The 26264-nt window shown below is 44.6% G+C and overlaps 1 protein-coding gene across 2 annotated transcripts in view; it reads right to left on the minus strand.

Moving 5' to 3' along the window:
- Positions 1–16889: 16889 nt before the first annotated feature.
- Positions 16890–26264, minus strand: part of FAM107B (family with sequence similarity 107 member B) — an 87354-nt gene continuing 77979 nt past the window's right edge. For both annotated transcript variants that reach the window (XM_077474267.1, XM_077474268.1), the window contains exon 4: positions 16890–23555. In XM_077474267.1, coding sequence (XP_077330393.1) covers positions 23439–23555 — 117 coding nt within the window. In that variant the 3' untranslated portion in view covers positions 16890–23438. The remainder of the gene's footprint in view (positions 23556–26264) is intronic.

The following is a 26264-nucleotide window of genomic DNA, read 5'->3' on the forward strand; positions in this document are numbered from 1 at the left end:
GAAGCATCACACATTTATGAGCATAAACCCCATTAGTTTATCCAACTAGCAGTTTGCCAGCCATCCTCCAATAGTACTAAATGGGCGATTAGGGTGTGCCCAGGCACACTGGGCACACCTTGTGCGCACGCCTATGAAAATTAGCAAGCTGACAATGTGACAATTACTTGGATATGCAACACTGTACCCAAATTAACTTTTTTGAAATAAATAGAGCGTCCTTTTGGTAGTATATAAAAATCTTTTTAAAAGAATGGAAAAAGAAACTTGTTTCCCTTACTTTCTATTTTTTTTAAATGGCTGAACAGTATGAACCCCGAAATGACCCCTTTTAAAAAAAATTGTCACTCAAAAGTAATTTCAACTTTTAAAAAAAAAAAACATATTTTTATTGTGCAGGATGGAGGTGAAGAAGCTACAGGTCATCCTGTCACATTATGATGATCACAAGAACGGTTTCAATTGGCTCAGATCATAGTCATTCAAGGGTGCACTAGCATATTCCTGGAATTATATTTATTAACCGTTCTCCGGAAATGAACATCGCTTTCTTTTTTTTTTTTTTAAGAATACTGTGGTAGGGAGTTGGCTCAAGTATATTGAACACAAACTTGGGAAATCCAAACAAAATGCATGAGGCTTATTCCCCAGAGCTTTACACAAACATATGAATCTTTATTTTTAGTTTTGTTACTACGAATTTCAGGTTTCATTGGATTCATCTGAAAATAGCGATCATTTTTTTAAAATGAAACATAAAAGTCCTTACCCTGGTGTTTTAGCACCCTGCAAAGAAAAATGCACATGGAAATGTTTCTACCTCGTTTTTGCTGTGTTCCAAACATAGCGTGCATCTCTGGAAAATATTCACACCGCTTCACTTTTTACACATTAAGTTACAGCCTTATTCCAAAATGGATTCAATTCATTATTTTCTGCAAAATTCTACAAACAATACCCCATAATGACAATGTGAAAGAAGTTTGTTAGAGATCTTTGCAAATTTATGAAAAAAAAAAAAAAAAAATCACATGTACATAAGTATTCACAGGCTAACGTTAACAGTGCATGTCAGAGCACAAACCAAGCCATGAAGTCCAAGGAATAGTCTGTAGACCTCCAAGACAGGATTATATGGAGGCACAGATCTGAGGAAGGGTACAGAAAAATTTCTGCAGCATTGAAGATCCCAATGAGTACAGTGGTCCCCATCATCCGTAAATAGAAGTTTGAAACCACCAGGACTCCTAAAGTGGGCCACCTGGCCAAACTGAGTGATCGGAGGGAGAAGGACCTTCGTCGGGTTGTTGACCAAGAACCCGCTGGTCACTCTGACATAGCTCCAGCGTTTTATCTGTGGAGAGGAGAACCTTCCATAAGAACAACCATCTCTGCAGCACTCCATCAATCAGGCATGTATGGTAGAGTAGCCAGACGAAAGCCACTCCTCAGTAAATGGCACATGACAACCCGCCTAGAGTTTGCCAAAAGGCACCTGAAGGACTCAGATCATGAGAAACAAAGATTGAACTCTTTGGCCTGAATGGCAAGCATCATGTCTGAAGGAAACCAGGCACCACTTATCACCTAGCCAATACCATCCCTAGAGTGAAGCTTGGTGGTGGTAGCATCATGCTGTGGGGATGTTTTTCAGTGGTAGGAACTGGGAGACTAGTCAGGATTGAAGGAAAGATGAATGCAGCAATACAGAGACATCCTTGATGAAAACCTGCTCCAGAGCGCTCTTGACCTTAGACTGGGGCAAAGGTTCATCTTCCAACAGGACAATGACCCTAAGCACACAGCCAAGATAACAAAGGAGTGGCTATGAGACAACTCTGTGAACGTCCGTTAGTGGCCCAGCCAGAGCCCAGACTTGAACCAGATTGAACATCTCTGGAGAGATCTAAAAATGGCTGTGCACCGACGCTCCCCATCCGACCTGATGGAGCTTGAGAGGTCCTGCAAGACCATCACTGAGTGAACAGCTCAAAGTATGGATATTAGTGGCGATGTTTGAGGATGAGGGCAAAGTCCCGGGAAACACGTCACACAAAACCCCTATTCCAACATCCATCAGGCATTTTGACAGCTGTCATCCTCATGTGCAGCCTAGAACGCTCCTGCTCAGATCTATATACTTTGAGCGGGCTGGCTCCGTCATCTCCAGTCTCTGTTCACTTAGTGATGCCTATAGCCTCACACTGATTACAGCTGTTTGGTCTCAGGTGTTCCCTATCCATGCCATTTCATGCCAACTTCAATGTAAGTGCACTGCTTATTTTAATAAAGGGTCCTTTCACACGGGGCGGATCAGTTCTGATCCGCCCCGTGGATGTCCGTTTGCTCAGCGGGGATCACTCCGCCGATCCCCGCTGAGCAGGGAGATGACAGGTCCGTCTCTGCACACTGCGCAGGGACGGATCTGTCACAGCGCCGCTCTCCCCTATGGGAGATCGGATGATGACGGACCGCAGTGCCCGTCGTCATCCGATCCGATCCGCAGACGGATGGAAAAATAGCTTTTTCCTCCGTCACACTTTTTCGGATCGGAGCGGGTCGGATGTCAGCGGACATGTCACCGCTGACATCCGACGCTCCATAGACCTCTATGGAGCACCCGTTCAGGTCCGCCTGAAAAACTGACAGGCGGGCCTGAACGGGACGTCAGTGTGAAAGAGGCCAAAGTGTTTTTTATTTGATACTGACCTCAGTGCCCTGCTATTCAATGTTCTTCAACATTGAGGTCATCCTACCCAGATCTACTACAGGAGCTGCAGAGGTTCCAGTCTCAATCCCTTTCCCCGTTTAGCCATCCATCCAGTTGCCCCGTCCACTCCTCTACCCTGTTGATGATCTAACAGCAGTGGTTCTCAACCTCAGTCTTCAAGTACCCCCAACAGGCCATGTGTTTAGGTTTTTCTTCATCTTGCACAGCTGCTTTAAATTAATATACTGGTATTGATAAGAGCTATTTTTCTAAGGGAAGTTGCCAAAACATGGCCCGTTGTGGGTTCTTGAGAACCAGTGGTCTGCAGCTACAGATGGAGGTTCCAACGGACTTTGCACTTCTCCTAGGAGCACCGTATGTACTGTGTACTTGCACGCTTTGGATTAGCTGGGTGGATCATTGCAATATTGTCAGTAGGGATGAGCTTCGTGTTCGACTCGAACATCGGCTGTTTGCCCGTTCGGCGAATTCCGAACGTTATGGGCCATTCGCGCCAAATTCGTGTTGCGCTCACGGCCCACAATGCACTGCGTCATCGCAGTGCATTGCTGGCTCATGATTGGCCAAGCATGCACTGTGACCCCACAAGCTTGGCCAATCACAGCGCCAGCAGCGAGGAGAGCCATGATTGGCCACAGGATGCCTGTGGCCAAACATAGCTCAGGCTGTGTAGTACACGCCCCACACTATATAAGGTCGCCAGCGCGGCGGCCTTGTGTAGTGTGTTGGCGTCTGAAGCAGTTAGTGGGTGTTCTGTGTACCTTCAACACAGTATACACCGATCGTTATCGGCCGATTTTCGATCTTGCTCTTCTGTAGTGGTTGTTGTCTGCGTGCCCTGACCGCAGTATACACCGCTATATTCACCTCACCTATATATAGCTAGTGATCTATCTTTTATTATAGAGCTTGCAGTCAGTAGTGTTAGGAGCTTGTGCGTGCTGTCTGTGTGCTCTGTACCCAGTACACACCGCTATATCCACCTACATAGCTCTTCTCTATTTGAGCCATCTGCCATCTGCCATCTGCAGGAGTTATTGGAAGTTGTGTGTGCCTCCAGCACAGCACAGTATACATCTGTATATACCCCTTTATCTCTGGTGTTCTATAATAAAGGCATCTGCAGGAGTTAGTGGGTGTTTTGTGCCTCCAGCACAATATACACATGTATCTACCCTTTATTGCTGTTCTCTAATAGAGCCATCTGCAGGGCTTAGTGGGTGTTGTGTGACTCCATTACAGTATACCCCTTTATCTCTGGTGTTCTATAATAAAGGCATCTGCAGGAGTTAGTGGGTGTTGTGTGCCTCCAGCACAATATACACTACCCAACTGCTGTTTTACCCAACTCCCTTCAGGCCATAACCATGTCTGGAAGGCCAGCAAGGAGAGGCAGGCAGGCGCGAGCCGATAAAAGAGGGCAAGCAGGCTCTGTGTCTAGAGACAACAGTGCTGGTCGTGGACGCGGTGCATTGTCATCAGCACGTGGCCATGGGACACGCTTGTCCTTCTTTTCGGCAGCTGGACATGTTGAACCGCAACATGCCAACGACTTGGTAGAGTGGATGACCAAGCCCTCTTCATCCACCTCATCCTCTCTCACCCAGTCTCAGGGTACTAGCAAAGCAGCTGCCAACGCATCGCCTTCCCTCGTCTCAATGTCATCATCAGTGACTCCTTCCCTAGACCCACCACGTCCTCCTGAGGAGTCTCCTGAACTCTTTGAGCACAGTGTTGGGTACATGCTCCAGGAGGATGCCCAGTGTTTTGTAGGCTCTGATGATGACACTCAGCTAGAGGAAGGCAGTAGCGTGAATGCAGAGAGAGGGGATGCTCAAGAAGGACAGCAATCTGGCAGTCATGTTCCACAAGCTGCAGCATATTGCCAGGTTTGCTACAGTGATGAAGAGGGAGGGGATGATGAGGGCACTGACTCCACGTGGGTGCCTGGTAGGAGAGAGGAGGAGGAGGAGGAGGAGGAGGAGGAGGAGGAGGAGGAAGCACATGTCCAACGAGGCAGGATGCCCTCCGGGGGCCAGCTTAGGGGCAGCACACCGACTGAATCACACCGCAGAGCTCCGCCTGTGCAGGGCGCTGCCTCTGCGCGTTATTCTAAAAGTTCTTTGGTGTGGGCCTTTTTTGAGACGAGTGCATCAGATTGCACCGCTGCTATTTGCAACATATGTCTCAAGCGTATCTCGCGTGGCCAAAACATCAGCCGCTTGGGCACCACATGCTTGACCAGACATATGTTGACCTTTTAATGCAGCTCGTTGGCAAGCGTACCTCAAAGACCCACACCAAAGAACAAAGCGGACCTCTCCTTGCTCCTCATCAGCTGGCATCTCCAACCCCACTAGACCTTCAGTCCTCTCTGAAACCTGCTCTGAGAGGAATGAAGGTGTAGAATTAGGTGTGTCACAGCCAAGTGCTTCCGGGCACTCTGCTAGCAGTACACCCACGTCCGATTATAGCAGGCAAATGTCCCTGCCCCAGCTGCTGGACCGGCGAAAGAAGTTCACTCCCAGCCATCCACATGCCCAGCGGTTGAATGCTAGCTTGGCTAAATTTCTAGCACTTCAACTGCTGCCTTTTCAGTTGGTAGACTCAGCCCCCTTCCGTGAGTTTGTACAATGTGCGGTTCCTCGGCTTACAGGATGTCCTGAAGCAGGCCAGGGAAGTCTGTGTGCATTTCCGCCGATCATTTAATGCCTGTGCTCGGCTGGCTGAGCTCCAAAAGGAGTTGAACCTGCCCAAGAACCGCCTTATATGTGACATGCCCACCAGGTGGAACTCAACGGTGGCCATGCTGCAGCGGCTGCACACGCCGCAGAGGGCCATCAATGAGTACCTGTGCGACTACGGCACCAGGACAGGGTCAGGGGAACTCGTTTTTTTCTCACCACGCCAGTGGGGCATGATCAGGGATGCTTGCACTGTCCTGTCACCGTTTGAGGAGGCCACAAGGATGGTGAGCAGTGACAGTGCATGCATCAGTGACACTGTACCTCTTGTCCACCTCTTGGAGCATACGCTGCGTGGAATAATGGACAGGGCACTTGAGGCAGAACAGAGGCAGGGAGAGGAGGACTTCCTTGCCTCTCAAGGCCCCCTTTATCCAGACAGTGTTCCTGCTGTGCCACCCATCACACAGGAAGAGGATGAGGAGGAGGAAGAGGAGGAGGAAGATGATTGTGTCAGCATGGAGGTGGAGGCTGGTACTCAGCATCAGCAGCAGTCTTGTAGGGATGATTTACAGTCCCAAGAAACACCTGGACTTGTACGTGGCTGGGAGGAGGTAGCTGCGGATCATGTTGTCCTTAGTGACCCCGAGGACACCGGACTGAATGCCTCAGCTAACCTACGCTCCATGGCCTCCCTGATCCTGCAAAGCCTGCGGAAGGATCCTCGTATTCTTCGGATCAAGGAGAGGGACCATTACTGGCTGGCCACTCTCCTTGATCCACGGTACAAGGGTAAGTTTGCCGACCTTATCTTGCCATCGCAGAGGGAGCAGAGGATGAGACATCTCTGGGAGGCCTTGCAGAAAGGTCTGTGCAACGCGTTCCCAGAGACTGGGAGGTTACAAACTCCTGGTCCTGGACAACGTGTTGCTGAGGCATCGGTCAGAAGGAGCGGTGGAGAAGGTGGCCGTCTGACTGATGCTTTCAGACAATTTTTTAGTCCGCAGCCCCAAGGTATGATCGGTTCCAGCAACCATCGCCAGCGTCTGATTTACATGGTGCAGGAATACCTAGGGGCAAGGTCAGACTTGGACACCGAAAATCCTCTGGCTTACTGGGTCTCGAGGATGGATCACTGGCCAGAGCTTGCACAGTATGCAATTGAGCTACTGGCCTGTCCTGCATCCAGCGTTCTTTCGGAACGCACCTTCAGTGCTGCTGGTGGCTTTGTTTCCGATCACAGGGTGCCCCTGTCCACCGAATCAGTTGATCGACTGACCTTCATCAAGATGAATCAGTCTTGGATCACCCACAGCTACCAAGCACCTGAAGCTGATGTAACCGAATAATTTTTTTTGAAATATCACATCCCTTCAAGACTGCCTATGCTGATGCTGAGTGACTGTCCTGTTATGTTGATTGTCTATCCTCTTCCTCCTCCGCTGATATGTTGGAAGAACATTTCTGGTTCTGGGTGATGCCATCAGCCCAATTTTTCTGCCCCTGTTTAACAGTTTAATTACAACTTTTGATGCAATGCTTTGCAGCAGGGCTAATTCCTGCAATAAAAATAGAGTAAATGGGAGAGGTTGCAGTGTCGTGGCACCAGTGCCTAAGGCCCAATTTTTCTGCCCCTGTTTAACAGGGACATGTAATTACAATTCTTGATATAATATTTCACAGGATGGCCCGTTCCTGTGCCCACCCAGAGTAACTGTGAGGACTTATAGTGTTGTGGCACCAGCACCATAACCACCAAAGGTCAATTTTTCTACCACTGTTCAACAATGGTATGTAATTACAATTCTTCAAGAGTCACTTTGAGGGCTTACAATGTTGTGGCAAAACCAACACCTTGTTCCGCCATTTCTGCAGAGCATATAGGGCAGGCCCCTACTTTCAAACATCCAACTTACAAACATCTCCTACTTGCAAAAGTAAGGAGACAACAGCAAGTGAGATGAAAAAAGATGTACAACTAAACAAATTATACAGGGGTGATAACCCTTCCCTATGTTTTCCAAAAAGCTTAAAAATAGTTTTTTTTGACTGGAGCTACACTTTAAAAATGTACCAGTTGAAAATTACAAACAGATTCAACTTAACACAACAAACCTACACAGTCCCTGTCTTGTTTGCACCGCCTGTATACTGCTGTTCTGAGTATATAGGGCCTGGGGGCCACACGCATTTCCTTTTTTTTTTTAAATATGGGTACTGGGTTCCCCTTAATATGCGTACAAGACCCAAAGGGGCTGGTAATGGGCAGGGAGTGCTACCCATGCCATTTTTCTCAATGATTTTCAACCATATTGCAGGAACCAGATATAACATTAAAACCGCAAGCAGTTTTAAATGGTGTTATTTCCGTTTAATGTCATTTTGTGCAGGGACTGTTCTAAACACGGGAAACACGTGGCACTTCACAGGCATACTACAGACACCCCCCCAGGCACGATATTTAAAGGAATATTTCACTTTAATAGTCATTAAAATCAGTGCTCCCACCAAAACGGCCATTTTTAAAAACATTTTAGGCATTGACCCATGTCCCCTGGGGCAGGAGCCAGGTCCCCAAACCCTTTTTAGGACAGTATCTTGCATATTAGCCGTTAAAATTAGCACTTTTAATTTCGAACGTTCGAGTCCCATAGACTCCAATGGGGTTCTAAAGTTCGTATGAATTTGGGGTCCGTTCGAAAGTTCTGGTGCGAACCGAACCGGGGGGTGTTTGGCTCATCCCTAATTGTCAGCATCCTTGCAGAACCTGGAGTGGCTCACGTCAGTTGATATCGGGCAATAGCCCAATAGTGGCTGATTCTGGGTGACAGCAAGTGACAGACAAGAGAAGCTTTGGCAATACTTCTCTTTTAAAAGTAACTTGCTTGAACTTGATTGGGTGATTGAAGTCAGGAAAGCTTCATCTTACTCATTAAGCTAATTGAATTATTTCTTTGGAAGGTGAATTTACATTTAGCTTGGTGAGTAAAGTGAAGTTTTGCCAACTACAATTGTTCTTTCATGCGCAAGAAAAATCCTGTTCTGTTTTGATTTGGGCTTTCTTTGCTTAGAGAATTTTCACCACATTCATCCAACTTGTACTGTAAACATACAACAGTAAAAACATACAGTTATAGGTCACAAATACACACAACAGCTTTCATAGCAATCATATATGTCAATCAACTAGTAGAATCCTCAAGGAGTAATAAAGGGCTATAAAACGGAAAATTTATGTCAAATACTTACCGTAAATTTTCCTTTCCTGATGGACTCCATGGCAGCCTACGTGTGGGTTTAGTCCCGCCTCCATTACCCTATAGGACGACACTCCCATAAATCTTTGCTCCCTGCCAGAGGCCGTGTTCGGTAACTATCCTACTCCAGCCATTTGGGAGGGAACTCCTGCTGCCATGGAGTCCATCAGGAAAGGAAAATTACGGTAAGTATTTGACATAAATTTTCCGTTTTCCTGACAGACTCCATGGCAGCCTACGTGTGGGAAATAACTCACCAAGACACACCCGGGTGGGCAAAAAGGCTGCTTAACAAAGATTTATTTGACACCTTCAACTGACAAAACTTTGACTCCAAAGTCAACTGAGGATAGAGCCGGCGGCTCAACACAATAATGAGACATAAAGGTGTGAATCGAAGACCACGAGGCCGCCCTGCAAATCACATCAGGAGCCACGTGGCGAGAGGCCGCCCACGAGATAGAAAGACTTCTGGTCGAATACGCCGACACTGCCTGAGGAGGAGCCAAGCCCCTTACTCTGTATGCCCACTGGATCGCTTGAACTATCCATGCCGCAATTGGCCTGACTGATGCTCTAGTGCCCTTGTTCTTCCCAAAGAACAGAACGAACAGGAAGTCCGACTGCCGGAATGGAGCTGTAGCTTCCAAATAGAGCTTTAATGAGCGCCCAACATCAAGAGGATGAATTTCCGAGGAATCCGAGGATCTGAATAAGGGTAGAGAGATTTCTTGATTTTCATGAAAAACCGAAGTGACCTTAGGGTTTGACCCCAACATTGGAACTGGGACCACTCTGTCTGGAAAAAAGTTAGAAAAGGCTCCTTGACTCCTAGAGCTTGAATCTCTGATACTCGTTTCACCGAGGTGACCGCCACCAGGAATGCAGTTTTCAAGGTGAGTTCTCTGATGGAAAGAGCCTTACTGAGAAGAGAAAAGAAGTCCAGCACTAGAGACAGATCCCATTTAAGGAATCTGGGCTTTCTCTGGGGTCTCAATCTTACTGTGCCTTTGAAGAACTGCTGGATAAGGGCATGCTTAGCCCACTGAACCCCTGTAAATGCGGAAATAGCCGAGACTTGAACCCGAAGGGAGCTAACTGATAAGGGTAAGCCCAAGCCTGATTGCAGGAAACCCAAAACGTCTTGAACTGTGGGTAAAACGTAGGAACTGGTTCTGGAGGACACATAAGAAAAAAAATTTGGTCCAGATCCGTTCATACACCTTATTAGTACTTCTTCTCCTTGCACTTAAGAGGGTGGAAATGGCTTCCTTAGGACACCCCAGTGCTTCCAGCCTTCCCCTCTCAAGAACCAGACCCTCAACTGAAGGTGAGCCGGACATGGATGGAGAATCGACCCCTGGGAGAGCAGGTCCCCTCCGGACGGAAGAGGAACTGGGTCCCGAAAGCTGAGGAGGGATAGGAGAGGAAACCAAGGCCTGTTGGGCCAATGCGGAATTATTGCCAACACCTCCACTTCTTCCCATCTGAGTCTCTTCAGGAACTGAAAGATAATTGGAATTGGAGGGAAGGTGTATGCCTTGTGGAACCACCACTGCTCTGATAGGGCATCTATCCCGTAGGCCTGCTGATCCTTGAACCTTGAATAAAACCTTGTTAGCTTCCTGTTGAAACAGGAGGCGAAGAGATCCACTTCTGGAGACATCCCCAGGGATAGAACCCACTGAAACACATCTTTGTGAAGGGTCCACTCATTGTTGTCCAAGTGGACTCGTGATAGAAAGTCCGCTTGGACATTAAGAACTCCAGGCACATAAGCTGCTGTTAGGTTGGCCAGATTCCTCTGGGCCCAACGCATTATTGGATCCACTTCCCTCAGCAGAGACCGACTTCTGGTGCCCCCTTGCTTCCTTACGTATGCGACCGCAGTCGTATTGTCCAGCCTGAGGACTACGGATGCACTCATTACCAGATGCGGAAATGCCAACAGCGCTAGGAAGGCTGCTCGAAGTTCTAACACATTTGACACTATTCCCCGAGAGGGAAAGACCCCAAATGCCCTGAGCCACTTCCGATAGACAATGTGCCCCCCAGCCCTTGTTGCTGGCATCTGACGTTACTGAGATCCATTTGATTGGAAAAAGAGAGTGGCAATTCAATAGATTCTCCCGATGAAGCCACCAGAGGAGGGAACCTCTCATGGTCTGAGTAATCTCGCTGGACTGGACCTTTTCTCCCGACCATTGGCGAAGAAAACCCATTTGAAAGGGGCGCATCCTCCACTGTGCCCCCTTCACCATCGGTATAGTAGACACCATGGTGCCTATGATCTTTAGGCAATGAAGAGCCCTGAGACGAGACGAAGAGAGAGCGAGGTGGATCCTGTCCCGTACTACTGCAATCTTCTCCTCGGGCAGAGAGATGGTACTTTTTGCCGTATTGAACAGGGCGCCGAGGAACACGAGAGACTGTGTAGGAACTAACTGGCTTTTCTCTAAATTCAGGAGCCACCCGAATTCCTTGAGGGATGCGATGACTTGATCCCTGTGTTTCAAGAGACAATCCTTGTCCTGAGCAAGAAGAAGCAAATCGTCCAGATAATGATGAATCCGGATTTTCCTGACTCTCAACAATGCTACGACTGCTAGAAGGACCTTCGAGAATGTGCGAGGAGAGGTTGAAAGACCAAAAGGAAGGCAGACCAAAAGGAAGGCAGGTAAACTGTAAATGAAGCTGGCCAATGGAGAAACTCTGTGGCCACTGGGACGTGAAAATATGAGTCTTTGAGGTCTATTGAGACAAGCCAGTCTCCTGGCTGCCCTGAATGTTGAATCGTGGACAGCGTTTCCATTTTGAATTTCTTATGAAGCGATTTAGACGCGTCAAGTCTATTACAGGGAGTACATTCCCAAGCCGCGTTGATCGTCTGGAACAGGAATAGCGGCGCCTTGATCCAACAAAGATTTTATGTAGGTTAGAAGAATTTGTCTTTTTTCTTCCGACTCTGGAAAGGATGTGGGAACACACTTGAGTTTGGGGACACTGCTGAACGACCACGTGTGCCCGGAGGAAACCGTCTTGACGGTCCAAAAGTCCTGGATCAAGGCCGCCCAGACGTGCCGAAAGCGGAACAAACGAGCTCCTACCCGGACCACCTGGACGGGCACGATCTCAAAAGGACTTAGTAGGCTCCTTTTCCCCCATCGAACTGCCCTTTGCGGATTTTTTGAGAGATGTCTGTCTGGACCTCCAAGATCTGGAAAATTCCGTCCAGGCCTGTAAGTGCGTGCCTCCCTGGCACGATCTTGACCCTGCTTTCTTGGGAACAATCTCCTTTGATTCTGCAGGCGCCTATCCTGGGGGAGAAATCCCGACCTACCCCCAGTGGCTCGAGTCATAGCACTATCCAGCTTATTGCTGAAAAGGGAAGAACCATCAAAAGGAATACGGCACCAAACCTGCTTAGAAGCGGGATCGGCTAGCCAAGGACGGAGCCACAGGGCACGCTTGGCAATTACAGATGAGAGCATAACTCGAGCCACCAGTCGGATAATATCGATCGAGGCCTCTCCTAAGAAGGCTGAAGCCAGTCTTAGTTCTTGAATGGGAGAACGCTTGGCCAGATCTTCAGAAACATTCCTGAGTGTTTCATCAACACTATCGAACCAAACTTCCATCGCTCTAGACAGAGCCGCTAAGGCCAGGGTCGGCTTACAGGCCATGCCAGCCGTAAGATAGATCCTCTTCAGGTCAGAATCTAATCTCCTATCCAGAGCGTCCTTACCTTAGAAGGGTAAAGTCTCTGAATTTTAGATAGAAGAGAATTCTTTTTCTCTACCTTACTCCAATCATCCGAGATCACTTCTCCCAACTCTGAGAGGAAAGGGAAGCTAATACGCTCCTTCTTTAACTGCTTAAAAAACTCTTTGTTTCGCCGGGTCCACTACCGGCTCCTCCCAGTTCAGTGTTTCCTCGATAGCTTTGACCAAGGGAGGGAGCAGGGCAAAGTCAAAACCCGAACCAGACTCTTCCTCCTCAGATTCACTCTCTGAGAGGACAGCAGACGGGTGGCTAGGCAACGAGGAATCCCATGTGTCCTGGGCCTCAGCATCCCTCCCCGGAGACCTTGGAGACTCTATGGGAGACAACTGGGGGACTTCAAATTTCTTTAGACTGTCCTTGACCAATCTTTCCACCATAGACTTCAGCTGTTGGTCAGAGTCACTCCTTTCACCTGTCGCTTCAACATAACAGGCATCACAAAGGAACTTGTCAGCAGGAACCTGCGTCCTGCATCCCCAGCATAAACCTTCAGCTGCGTTACCTGGGCAGGCTGTTGAAGGGCGGGAAGATTCCCGGCTATGGAGACTGGTTCTCGCAGGAGAATCATGTCGTCTGGATCTGGAAGAGGAATGCCGGCGGTGGGATTTAGACGAATCACTTCTTCGGTGAGAACTCCGTCGCTGAGTAGACCTAGAAGGGCTGAAAAAGGGAAAAACCCAGCAGTGTTAGTGGAACATTCCCTAATGTTCCACTGTCGCCCCCCCCCCCCCCCCCCCCCCCGGCAGGTAACCCAAAAAAACAAGTACCTTCTCCGAGAGGGCTGGCCACTAGCAGGCGGTGAGGTATCCAAAGGATCCATCAGGGCTGGAGATAAAATAGCCTCAATTAAACCCAGAAAACAGCTGAGGAGGCAGAGATAAACTGACCTTAACAGAGACACATACCTAATGCTGAGAAACCAGGGCTCAGGAATGGCACTGCCGGCTTTACAAGTATCCCAGAATCACTGCAAGTTGTTTTCTGTTTTTAAAACTGCCGCCTTAATGACGTCACGAATTTTGTCATAAAAATGCTAGTGCGCATGCGCAAAGCCCGCAACGCGCATGCGCGAACCAAGCCTCGTCCTCGCACCGGTCTCGCGCATGCGCAGAACGACCAAGCGGCGAACGAAGAAGTAACTGGGCGGCTGGAACGCAAGGAAACCAGCTGCCCAGCAAGCCAGATACAGCCAGCACTGTTCGGTGTATGGGGAAAGAAAAGCCACTGCAAAACAGCAAAGAAACATACAGAACTGACACAGAAAGGCTGCCATGGAAAAAACAAACAGCTCACCACTCCTGTAGACGGACACCAGCCGAGGTAGGTCCCCACACATGCCGGACTTCTGGGAGGAGGGGGGGGGGGGGGGCGAAAGTCACCTGCTAGTAGCTAGGCTCACGACTAATCATGCGGCTTCACCTGTCAGTGACCAGGCATACACCTCTTCAGCGCCTCTTCCATATGCCCCTTTTCCATACTCCGCTAGTAGCTAGAGCTTATTGGAAATATGCGACTCCAAGTCGCTCGGCCGGTCCGTATCGCAGAAAAAAAAATGCAAGTCTTCAGGGTAAAAAGACACGGCCTCTGGCAGGGAGCAAAGATTTATGGGAGTGTCGTCCTATAGGGTAATGGAGGCGGGACTAAACCCACACGTAGGCTGCCATGGAGTCTGTCAGGAAAGAAAGAGTTAGCCTATGTGAAGTGTCCATTCTGCCGATGACCAGTAAGGGCTAGATTACATGAAACTAGGGTAATACCACCCCCGACAGTCAAAAGGCTAAAATAGTGTCTGGAAAATGTACACATCTAGACCAAATGGCCTCAAGTTTTTAGGGACAGTCCCTGGATTCATATGAAAGCTTATAAATTGTAAGCATACGATTACATATAGTGAAAAACCATTGCACAGAGCAGGCGAGTATGACAGGTTTGTTATTTAAAAAAAATATCACTTTAACTTCCCCCAATACCTAGGAGTTCTTGAATCCATGGCGCTCAATAAACTAATCCCAACATTTAGTTTAATAATTGAAGCTCTGCCATGCCTCCAGCTCCCGTAATGAGAATCTGCACATAACTTAATGGGGTTGATTTTTCTAAAGTAGTAGATATCGTTTACTATAAAGGAAGGAATATGAACGATCACAGAGTTTAGAAAAATTATATGAAGTAGTGTTCACTTTCATTAACCAATCATGTGCTTACAAAAGTTCAGTTTGTTTGCCTTTGCACATAACTGGATATTTAGATTAAACATAGCTTCACCTTGTTTGCGCAAAAGTTCCCCTGATGACGCTGTTTGACAGTGAAACAGGCTTAATCTGGGACGTTACTACTCCCACCAGGGGTACGCTGGCAAAGGCACCATTTGTTGTTATACTTACAGTGGTAAAAGCAGATGCAGCATATACGTCTTCTTTTTTATATAATAAATTATTTGGCAGTTTTACACTATGTGCGGCCTCTGTTCCCCTCTATGAGTGCGGATACTGTCTGGTCCAATCTTGTGGCCTGTGTCCTTTCACCATGAATGGATGCCTGGATGGTCATTGATGATCATGCCTGTTTGATCTCTGTAATGGGTATCCAGTTCATTTGGTAAGCGGCCATTGTTGTCTGTGGTAGAGGGCATGAAGTGTTTGGCCAGCTTTTCAAGATACCCACACTAAATCGGCAGATAGTTGATTGTTTCACCGACTCTTTAAAGTGAATTTTTTAATGAACTGTGCTGAAGAGTATCACATCACAGATACTGAATCTGAATGTCTTTTCACATAATCTGTTTCTTTGGACTTTAATAGGTGCACATTAACCCAAATAAAAGGTGTGTGTATTTAGATTACCTTGGGTACTAACAAACAGCTTAGGTCACCTTTTTTGACAAAAATGAATGCACCCATATTCATTATAAAAATGTGCTTTTAGTAATTTTTTTTTTTTTTTTTCGTAGGAACCTGGAAAACATTGGAGTGCAAGAGCAATGCACAGTCTCCTGAAGACCCTTCCTGCTGCCGCTGGGTATGGAACATAGTACAGACATTTGATTACAGAGCTGCAGGAAGTGTCAATAGACCATGAGTGCAGCGACTTCAACGCATCATGTTGAAAACTTAAGTCTCGTACACACAATCGGATTTTCAGCAGGGAAATGTGTGAGAATAGACTGTTTGCCTAAAATCCGACCATTAGTACGCTCCTTCAGACAATTGTAGTCCAACTTTCAGCCAACAAATGTTGGTTAGCAGGCTAGTACATTTTCGGCAGACAACTGTCTGTTGTCAGATTGCCGTGTGTACACAAGTACGTCACACAAAAGTCCAAAGTCCAGCACTCGTGCTCAGAATCAATGATCACCAAATACAACATTAGCAGAAGGTGCCCAAAGGGTGGCGTTCAAGAGCTGAAATTCCACGCAGTACGTCATTATGTTCTTGTTTGTTGGCCGACAATTGTGTGCCGTTCAGACAAAAGTGTGACACTTTGCCGAAAATACGATCATGTGTACGAGGCTCAAGAGTCCCTCTGCTGTGGTGGCAGACAAACTTTTACAAACTTCAAGTTTTTAATTCCTGAAAGAGTTGGCTGTGCAGGTAGAGCCCCCCATATCCAAGCCAATTTCAAACTTGACAGCAGCCATCAGGGAGAGGAACTGCATGCTCCTGTAACTCTGCAAATTCTAACCATGCTTCATGGTACAGCGAAACATGGGTGTTACATGAACTATGGTCAGAAAAATGTTGTTTGCCTTTAACTTGGCAAACAAGGAAAATGTGCATTAGTAAGTGAAAAAAAAAAAAAACCGCTGCTTCTTAAAGATGTTCAAAAAACAAAAAAATACAAAAACTGCAATACAAAAAGGCATAATGAGCTAGTCGCTCATTACAAAATACTTACCTTAGAACAATGCAATGCTGACATACCACTGACACGGCCAACATCTTTCCCAGAGTTACTTCCAGTTTCGCGGGCTCTGGCACTGTGATTGGCCAGAGCCGTGATGACGTCATTCCCCCGCATGCGCGCAGGTGCCGCTGGTCACGGCACAGGCCCTAAAGAAAGGCCACGAGTGGGCCGCTCCTTCAGTGCACATGTGCCGATGACATCGGCGACAGCATATATAGTAAATATCTCCTGAATGGTGCAAGTTTAGGAGATAATTTACAGTACCTACAGGTAAGCCTTACTATAGGCTTAACTGTAGGTACAATTAAATTATACAAACTGCAGTACTGCTCTTCCTTGAATACCTAGGGTAGTGTATTTCTCCAGACAGGGTTTATCTACAATTTGCAAAGGTTACATTATATAGCCAGTTTAGGTGTAAATAGTACATACTGGTACACAAATAACCATTAATGTAACCAAAAATGTAAAATGAACAATGGTCTAAAAATCATGAGTATTAAATTAAAAACCACAGCCGCAGACATAATGTGCATAGCTTAGCATATAGATTTATTAAGCACAGATTTGGTTTGAGTATTTCGACCCTCATTTTAAAACACAGTAAAATTATACATAAACAGCAAATACAAAACTGTATAATCATGAAAACAAAATAGGCTCCCTTTGTATAAACTGGTAAGAATGCAATGAAAAAATAGATTGCTATCAAAGGAAGAGGCAAACATTCAAAAATGCACAAACAGAAAAGACAAAAAATAGTACATCTCTGCCTCATGTCTATGAATAAAAAATATTCCAAATTGACCTGCTTAGTGGGAGTCCCACAAAGTGTATATATTTTCCTAAAGGAATGTAACAAATCAGAAGCTATTCCACTTTTTCTGATAATTCAAACTGGTGCGCTTTATCACCAACCAAATATTTAAGCGCGGTTAGTTCCAAGGAGAATGAAAACTTTAGTTAAAATGAAAAAATAATACCCTTGTTTTGTAGAGAATAAAATCATGAGGTCAACTTTAAGTCAGTGCAGTAAATTAGAACATTATCAAAAAAAAAATTTTTTTTATTTTTTTTTTAAATCAGGCTTCTCTTTTTTATTGTTAGGCTTAACCAACCTGGTCAACTTCAAGGTAAAAGGAGGGGGAAAAAAAAAAAAAAAAAGTAAAAAATTTGATCTTAGGTCTATAAAGAGTCTGTATCTTCATGCACTAGGGATAATGACAAAAGACATTGTTTAAGGGCAGTGTGTTACTAGAAGAAATATGTAAAATATGTAGGCTGCCATTCCTAACACCTCCTTAATATGCGAGATAGCCAGCTGATGCTCCTATATGCTAGTACATCCTGTGTTAATGACCCAGAATAAGCACATTGACAGGACTTCTGACTGCACACAAAAAAAACCATGAAGCCACTTTTTCAGTATGATGGCCAGGGCAAATCTGTAATCAGAATGAGCTCAACAAAAGCAATGTCAATTATTGTCCATCTTTCACCAACATGTTTAAAATAATCATTTGAGAAATAAACCGGGGCATAAAAAAATTAAACATAATTTAGGCTGACCATACACTGAGAAAATGTCTTTCCTGCAACCAAAATTCCTCCATCAACACAGACAGTGTTGTTGTGGAAAGTCTATTGTCTTCTCCCGGTGGAGAGGTGAAGCCTTCTCTGCCAGGATAAGACAACCATTATATATAGTGACTACCATAGCCACTAGCGATAATCGCAAGAGAATCTGGCAGGCTGGTTGTACCCAAGTCAACTTGGTACATTCAGCTTGCCCATTAACGGTTTGAATCTCATTCAGTTCCTGCTAAACTGGCCGAGATACAAACTATGTATGCCTAGGCCTTACTCACCTCTCTGCTGCACTGTCCTCCTTATGCACCAGCTATCCTATGCTCTCTAAGACTGGAGAGCTGACCGGCACATGGCTGCTGATCAGACAGCTCTTGGTCTCTGCTTCTAGTGGAGTCTGTGCAGGGATCTCTCCTCTCTGCTACTCCAGTGTTGACTGGGGCCACAGTCAGGGTAGTGGGTGGGCACTGCTCGCTCTGGTTGTCCGCTGCATGCTGGAAATCAGACAGCCTGGGTAGATCATGACAGTATTTTCGGGATCCTTCTTGAACCATGACTCTGCTCTGTCCTAAGCCTCTAGCCTTCAGCGGCCCACTATGAACTGACTTTAGGTCACAAGAGTACGTTAGTGAACCCATCTCTGATCAAAAAGAGGAGTTCATTAGTAAAAGTACTACAGTTTACTTTTCTTTTAATAGCAGGATAGTACTTCTACCTACTAATGAACTAGATTACCACTCTTGACAACATTAACTAAAGCTTGCAATGTATGAATATTGTATCAGATTGATCCCCATGCTAAAATAACGGTTGCTAAAAAAAAAAAAAAAAAAGTTACTGTCAAATGCAAGTTAGTCTTGATTTGGATATACACAATAAAATGAATCTGTTGGGATATAAATATGGGAGCTGCCACTACCTTATATTGGAAGGTTCATGTTTCAGGGTGGTCATCCTTAACCTAAGCAAGTCACTGACCCAGAATGACAATCCTGGAACATGCACCCTCCAAAAAAATACTCTGCTCCCATATTTATATCCTTGTTCCAATTAATGATAGAGTCTAGGCCATTTTATACTGCGGATTAAACATCAGACTTCCCAGTGTCTTTCCATACTCCATGCTAGATAGGCAGATCCTATAAAGTAATTGTCAATGGTGCATAATATTAAAGCCATTCTCTTTATGATAGCTTTAGGGTATCCTGCATTACTTTACCTGGGTAAGATTAGCTGTGCATTACTGTCCAAGGACCACCAGAAACAAAGTTTCAAAGAATAGATCTCTTCACAGTGTCACCTATCTGGGCTTTTTACAACATGGAAACTGAATGGACAAATTCACAGAAAGATTCATGTAGAATTAAGTGAAAATATTTTACTATTACTATTAGATATTTAAAGTGGTTGTAAACCATTACTATGAGATAGTTAAAATGGTTGAAAAATGTAGAAGTTTTGTTTTGTTTTTTGTTACCTTAATGCATTCTCTGCATTAAAGGTAAAAAAAAAAAATCTTCTGTGTCCAGGTTTCATCCCCACCAGCACCCACTTAGGCCTCATGCACACGAGACGCAGCTAAACGCGTGTTCAGATGCAGTTGGACACTTTTTTCAACTACCCCTGAACTCATTCAATGTTATCCTATTTGTCCATGCACACAGTCTCGTTTTTTGCCGTTTTTATGCAGTTGCGTTTAACCTCGTTTTTCCAGAAGCAAAAAAATGGGTTCAGACGCAAAAATGTTCACGTTTCTGATGCAAAACGCGGCTAAACGCGGCACCCGCGTTTGCGTTTATATGCGTTTTTAAAAGGAACCCAATTTTTTGGACCTGAAAACTCAGAAATATGATCTGAGAATGACATTTTGTGACCCAACTTTGGGGGCCCATATCTTGGGGCCAATTATTGCCAGGAACCCCAAATTTGGTATGCTGACACTGTGGATCTAGCACTACAACATATCCAACATATATTTGGGGTTTTTATCACTAAGTGACCCCGAGATAGGGGGCCCCAAAGTCAGGTCGCAAAATGTCATGCACTTTTCTGCATCAGAGAATGACATTTTGTGACCCGACTTTGGGGGCCCATATCTTGGGGCCAATTATTGCCAGGAACCCCAAATTTGGTATGCAGACACTGTGGATCTAGCACTACAACATCCGGCTAAAATTAAAAAACTTGTTGGGGTAGCTACGCAGCTGCACATACATGTTTGTGAAATATCCAACGGACATTCACTGTCCCATCAACGGATGGGTCCAATATCGATGAGCTGACTCTGGACCTCTCACGAAATTTGTGATGACGTTGCTTTCTCATCAAGAGCAACATCAGGAGTATTTCCTGACATATATTCAATATGGGATCCATTTCAAAATATATACCACAGAAAGAGAGGCAAGTGTACAACTGTTCTCTATGCTGCTGCTGCTCACTCTGATCAAAATAGCAGAAATGGTTAAAAAAAACATGCTTTGAGAGCTTGGGGAGGGTCTACATGATGTTATCTTTATAAACGCTTATAAACACAAACACGGCTAAACGCATCTAAAACGCGTCCAAACGCGGCATGCAAACGCGCGTTTCTAAACGCGCGTTTCAGCTTTTTTTGAGCAGAGTTTTCACCTGCGTCTCGTGTGCATGAGGCCTTATACTTGCCTGAGCCTGATCTTAATCCAGTGCTGTGCTAGAGCTAGGCGCACTCTCTCCCCTCATTGGCTATGAAGGCAGAAGCCAGAGGCAGAGGCTCCTGCTGCTGTCAATCGCAGTCTGTGAGGAGAGGTTGGGGGCAGGCAGTAGTTTGCTATGGGACCACTCAGCAGGAGGGAGGAGCCAAGAGCCCCAGCAGGGGCCCGAAAAAGGGGAGGATCAGGGCTGCTCTGGGCAAAATCATTGCACAGAAAAGGCAAGTTTATTTTATTTTTTAAATATTTTTATAATCACTTTAACTTTTCCTGTCTATCATTCTGTAGCACAGGAAAACTTTAATGAAAACTGTACAACAAACCAAAATATTAAGTCAGTTAATCAGATACTGCCCTTTAAACTTCAGAAATGACCCAGCAATAATAAATACAACATTTGACACACAAAACAGGCATAGTATATTAAGTCAATTTAGATGATTGACTACAAAATTAGATTTTCAGAACATTGCAAAATGAATAATATTTTTGCAGTTCTTTAAAAATTGGTTTCACCGACTTGCTTACAATAGACATAAAGATGGCACAGTAAGTTACAGGAAATGATAAACATAACATGAACCTAAGAAGAATTAGTACATCTACATAGATGATTATGGCACATGAAAATGTGGAGTATGGTGCCAGTTTATGGAACTATCTTCTCACAGATTGCCAGCAACCCAACTGATAATGTTCAAGTTTACAAGGATAAGTAAACGCATTCCTAATCGAATAAGAATTCTTAAATCGTTGTAACATTTAGCAACATTATTGGATTCTCTCCATGTTTTTTATTAATACAAACCACCCTATACATATTTATTCAGCAAAAGGAAGGAAAAAGCAATAAGCAAAGTGCAGTGAATAATCAGAATTTAAAACTGACTTGGCTTCAAAAAAACTGAACTCAAGTTCTGATTAATGCAGTTTGCACATGACCTACTGTATGTTCCGACAGCCTTACAGAATTTTCCTCCCGGCTTTACTAGAACCACAGGTCAAAATTCATCTTTGCAAAATGCAAATCAAGAATTAAAAAACAAAACTTTGCTAAAGCTACTCTTTTCTTTTCTGCAATAACGTAAATTACTGTGCTAGTACAGGGGTAGTGTATTTTCTGGTGTCATGAAACTGCAGTCTCCATTTTTTCTGATGACCGTATTGTTGAGACAATTTATCAGATGGTTTTAAATGAGTAATACCTCTGGTAGCACATAACCATGATTTATATAACTCAATATGCTCAGTTCTTACTTTAGACCATAATATAAAGGAGACCCTGATGGAAGGGGCACCATGCCTGTACAGAAATGACCTTGTTCTACAGAGAGTTCCTATGTGCAGTAACCCAAAGCAACCTATCAGAATCTGTCTTATATTGTTCTGAGCAGATTGAATTCTAATTGGTTGCTATAGGATACTGCAATTAAGAACCCAAATCGGTGTCTGTGTCTAGTTCAGATATCGTATTAGTGCACCATTTTACCACCATTACACTAATAATTCATAGAAAAGTTGTTATTCAAAGCTGCCCACACATGAAAACCGGTCAACCAATATACCAATACCATTTGTCAATTGAAAGGCAGAATAATGATGACACAAGTGGGTGTGTGACAGCATATTGTGAGACATCAAGAACAAAAAGAGTCTAGCCAAATCTGCCACACCTATGACTTCCACCGATCTGGCCAAATGACTCTAGGACTTCACCTAACATTCAAGAATGGGACAGAAAGACTGACCTGACTTTTTGGGCTCTATACACCAGAAACATGTTAAAAAAAAGGCAACTTATTGACGTTACCATTCCCATCTGCAAACTAAAAAATATTCAAGTCACAGCTTTACGGGAAGAAATAAATTTTGTTACTTTAATAGAAGAAAGGTGTATCCTTGATACAATAAAACCAAAAACAAATTAAAATATGTATCAAGACTGAATGCCCAACAGCCTGACATGCTGAAAACTTTTGGAAACACTGAAGGCTTTACCTAAAGCGGATAGCCTTTTCTGCCTACTACTGAATATGTTTAGCTCAGCCTTATGGATAAGTAAAGCAGTCTCACTATCCCACAATTTTTATCCCCAAAAAGAATCCAGCAAAAGACTTAAAACAGCTAAAGTAACTGAAATTTAAATTAAAATGTATATATAGATGCCCTTCAGTTTTTAAGGTAATCTTCACAAAATAATACACTGTTTTTTCTAAGATGTACCTTGTTGGGCACCTATATTTGCAGTTTAGGCATACTGTATCACTAGTCCTATGTAATTGTTATCAGTCCACCACGCCTACTCCTCCAGCATGAAACCAGTGTAGCAGAACTACCTAGATCCTAGTTTTTATTCCAGCACTTCAAAAGGACTGGGAAGGGTGCATAAAAAAAAATGACACCATAGATTTCTCTCTCGTCTTCCCAATGAACATAAAAAGCAACTATATTAATTCAGTCTAATATCATAATACCCTGCAAAATGGTTTAAAAAGAAAGGGTTTGCACAGGACCTGCATGGCATCAATGCATCGCCTAACCAAAATATGTGTCAACCCATTAAAAGAAACAAAAACAGAAAGGCCACGTTGTCAGCAGACAGCTCTGAATCCAGATACTGTAATTTAACAGTCTTATCTTGGCTCTTGAAAGATGCCTCTGCTATGTCAGGCCTTAATTGCATCAATGGTGAAAATTCAACCTGAAATTGTCCATTAAGGCAAATCTCCAACAAAATGTTCATCTCCAGTCCAGTAAAAATATCTTTCTACAGCAAACAACAATGCCCTTGACATGCTGGTGTCTATGAATTGTTGGCACTGGATATTTCCTGATTCATTCTCCTGAGGTTGCCTTTAACTTTGAGAAACTCAGGCTTGTTTTCCTGTTCTTCCTCACCCTTATGTTTTTCCATTTCCATCTGCATGACAAAGGAAACCGATTAGAAAATGAGGACTTCGATGACAAAGCATTCCTTAGAAAAAGCAGGCACTGCATGAGAGCACTAAATATACTTAGTAAGTGTAAAGCATGGTAGAGAGTGTTAAAAGAAAAGTTTAGCATCGATCCCAGCAGCAGCTGTCCCCCGGAGCCTCCAAGACCAAGAACTGTGTGATCAAACACAGCCGATTGCTCAGTTCTCGGTCTTCAGTGAGCAGACTGTCAGCCACCAGCTCTCTGCCCCTCGAACGGTCACTCGAACTCTGGGCTATGGAGGGGGCAGGAGTGGCTGGCTCAGTCTCCAAGAGGCCCGCTAAGAGGTACAAGTATCTGGGTGGATCCTGACAGTGAAACCAGGATCAATCCAGGGCATGGCCTGGCGGAGTGACATCAGCTGACAGCAGACTTTAGCGCACATGTTCTGCAGGCAGTGTACAAGTAACAAAAGTTTGCTAGAAGACAGGTAAAGGAGGCTGCTGGCAAAATTTAGGCAATTTTGTCTATAAAGCTGAACTCCAGGATTAGCAAAGATTATCTAGAAAATTGAAAAAAAAAAAAAAAATGGATGTGTGTGTATTCTTACTTAAATTCTTTGTTATTCCAACATTTCCTATTCCTGATATGTGGCGCGGTACCATATACTTGTATGAAAAAGTCCCCTGTTCTCTTCGTAATGCTTAATTTGTGTGAAATCCCTGGTGTTCGTGTCAGTCACTCTGCTTTCCTATCAAAAACTGACCAAACCAAGCAGGAGAACACACCATAGTCCATTGTCTGGCTGTGCTGGGAACTCAGCCTACTCTCCTCCAATCAGACTTGTCCTAACATGCCCCCTCCCCTGCACAGTCAGTCACTGGAAAGCTCAGTGTCCTGTTGCTTCTCCTCCTGCAGCTCTTAAGCAGCGGGGAACAGAGGGAATGTGATCACTTTCCTAAAAAAAGGGGAAAAAAAAAAAAAAAGTTCTTTATAATATAGATATTAAAAACGTTATATCTATAAATTATTTTTGAAAAAAAAGTTTTGTGCTAAAAAACAAAACAAAAAAAACCCAGTAAAGTTAGCCCATGGCTCGTAGAATGGTGCCAAACTTCAATACTTAAAAATCCCCATAGGCGACGCTTTAAAATAATTTTACTGGTTACATGTTTTGATACCTCACGTGTGGTTTGATCACCATTTTCATGTGTGGGTGGGACTTGCGTATGCGTTCGCTTCTGCATGCGAGAACACGGGGACAGGGGTGCTTTACATTTTTTTTTATTCTTAAAATTTTACTTCGGTAGTCGGTAGAAGCACGGAGGGCGACGGGAGGGACTTCCCCTGTCGCCGCCTTTAAGAACGAACGATCAATCGGCAGAACAGTCACTATGATCACTCTTATGGTGTAGGGAATCGCCAGCTGAAAAAGCCAATATCTGAATGATGCCTGTAGCTGCACCCATCATTCAGATATACCGGCTCAAAGTCAAGGACATTGTATGACGCACAGCGGGCGGGAAGTGGTTAAATTAAAGTCTTTGTGCTCAGAGTTCAGCTTAAAGTGGTTCTATGCATTAAGATAAAAAACCTTCAGTGTGCAGCAGCAACCTTCAGCCTCCCTAATACTTACCTGAGCCCAATCCCGATCCAGCGATGTTGCATGAGAGATGCGGCCATCCAAGACTCTCCCCCTTCTGATTTTGATTGACGGCAGCCAATGGTGCCTGCTAGGTGTCTCAGCTAATCAGTGAGCCAAATGAGGAGAGGGGGCAGGGCCCGGCCGTGACTGTCTGAATTGACACACAGAGCAGCACCTCGGCTTGGGTGCCCCCATAGAAAGCTGCTTGCTGTGGAGGCACTCAGCGGGAGGGAGGGGCAGGAGCACCTGCGAGGGACCAGAGTAGAGGAGGATCTGGGCTGCTCTGTGTAGTGGCATGGCAGGTAAGCATGACATATTTGTTATTTTTAAACAAAAAACAAGACTTTAGTATCATTTTAAAGTACAGTTGGGCTCGTACGTTTAAATACCCTGGCAGAATTTATGATTTCTTGGCCATTTTTCAGAGAATATGAATGAGAACACAAAAACTTTTCTCTTTCACTCATGGTTAGTGTTTGGCTGAAGCCATTTATTATCACAACAGAAACTACCCAATTGACCCTGATCAAAAAAGTTTACATACCCTGGTTATTTTGGCCTGATAACATGCACACAAGTTGACACAAAGGGGTTTGAATGACTATTAAAAAGGTAACCATCCTCACTTGTGATCCGTTTGCTTGTAACTAGTGCGAGTGTATAAAAGGTCAATGTGTTTCTGGACTCCTGACAGACCCTTGCATCTTTCATCCAGTGCTACACTGACGTTTCTGGCTTCTGAGTCATGAGGAAAGCAAAATAATTGTCAAAGGATCTGCGGGAAAAGGTTGAATTGTATAAAACAGGAAAGGGATATAAAAAAAAAATATCTAAGTAATTGAGAATGCCAATCAGCAGTGTTCAAACTCTAATCAAGAAGTGGAAAATAAAATTTCAGCCACAACCACCAGGAAAATAGTTCAGGATGCAAAGAAAAACCTCACAAACTCACAAATAACTTCAGATGAAATACAGGACTCTCTGAAAACACGTGGTGTGGCTGTTTCAAGATGCACAATAAGGAGGCACTTCAAGAAAGATGGGCTGCATGGTTGAGTCGCCAGAAGAAAG

This window comes from Lithobates pipiens, unplaced genomic scaffold (assembly GCF_037356315.1).
Source record: "Lithobates pipiens isolate NorthernLeopardFrog02 unplaced genomic scaffold, aLitPip1_a1.2 Scaffold_8, whole genome shotgun sequence".
Classification (NCBI taxonomy): domain Eukaryota; kingdom Metazoa; phylum Chordata; class Amphibia; order Anura; family Ranidae; genus Lithobates; species Lithobates pipiens.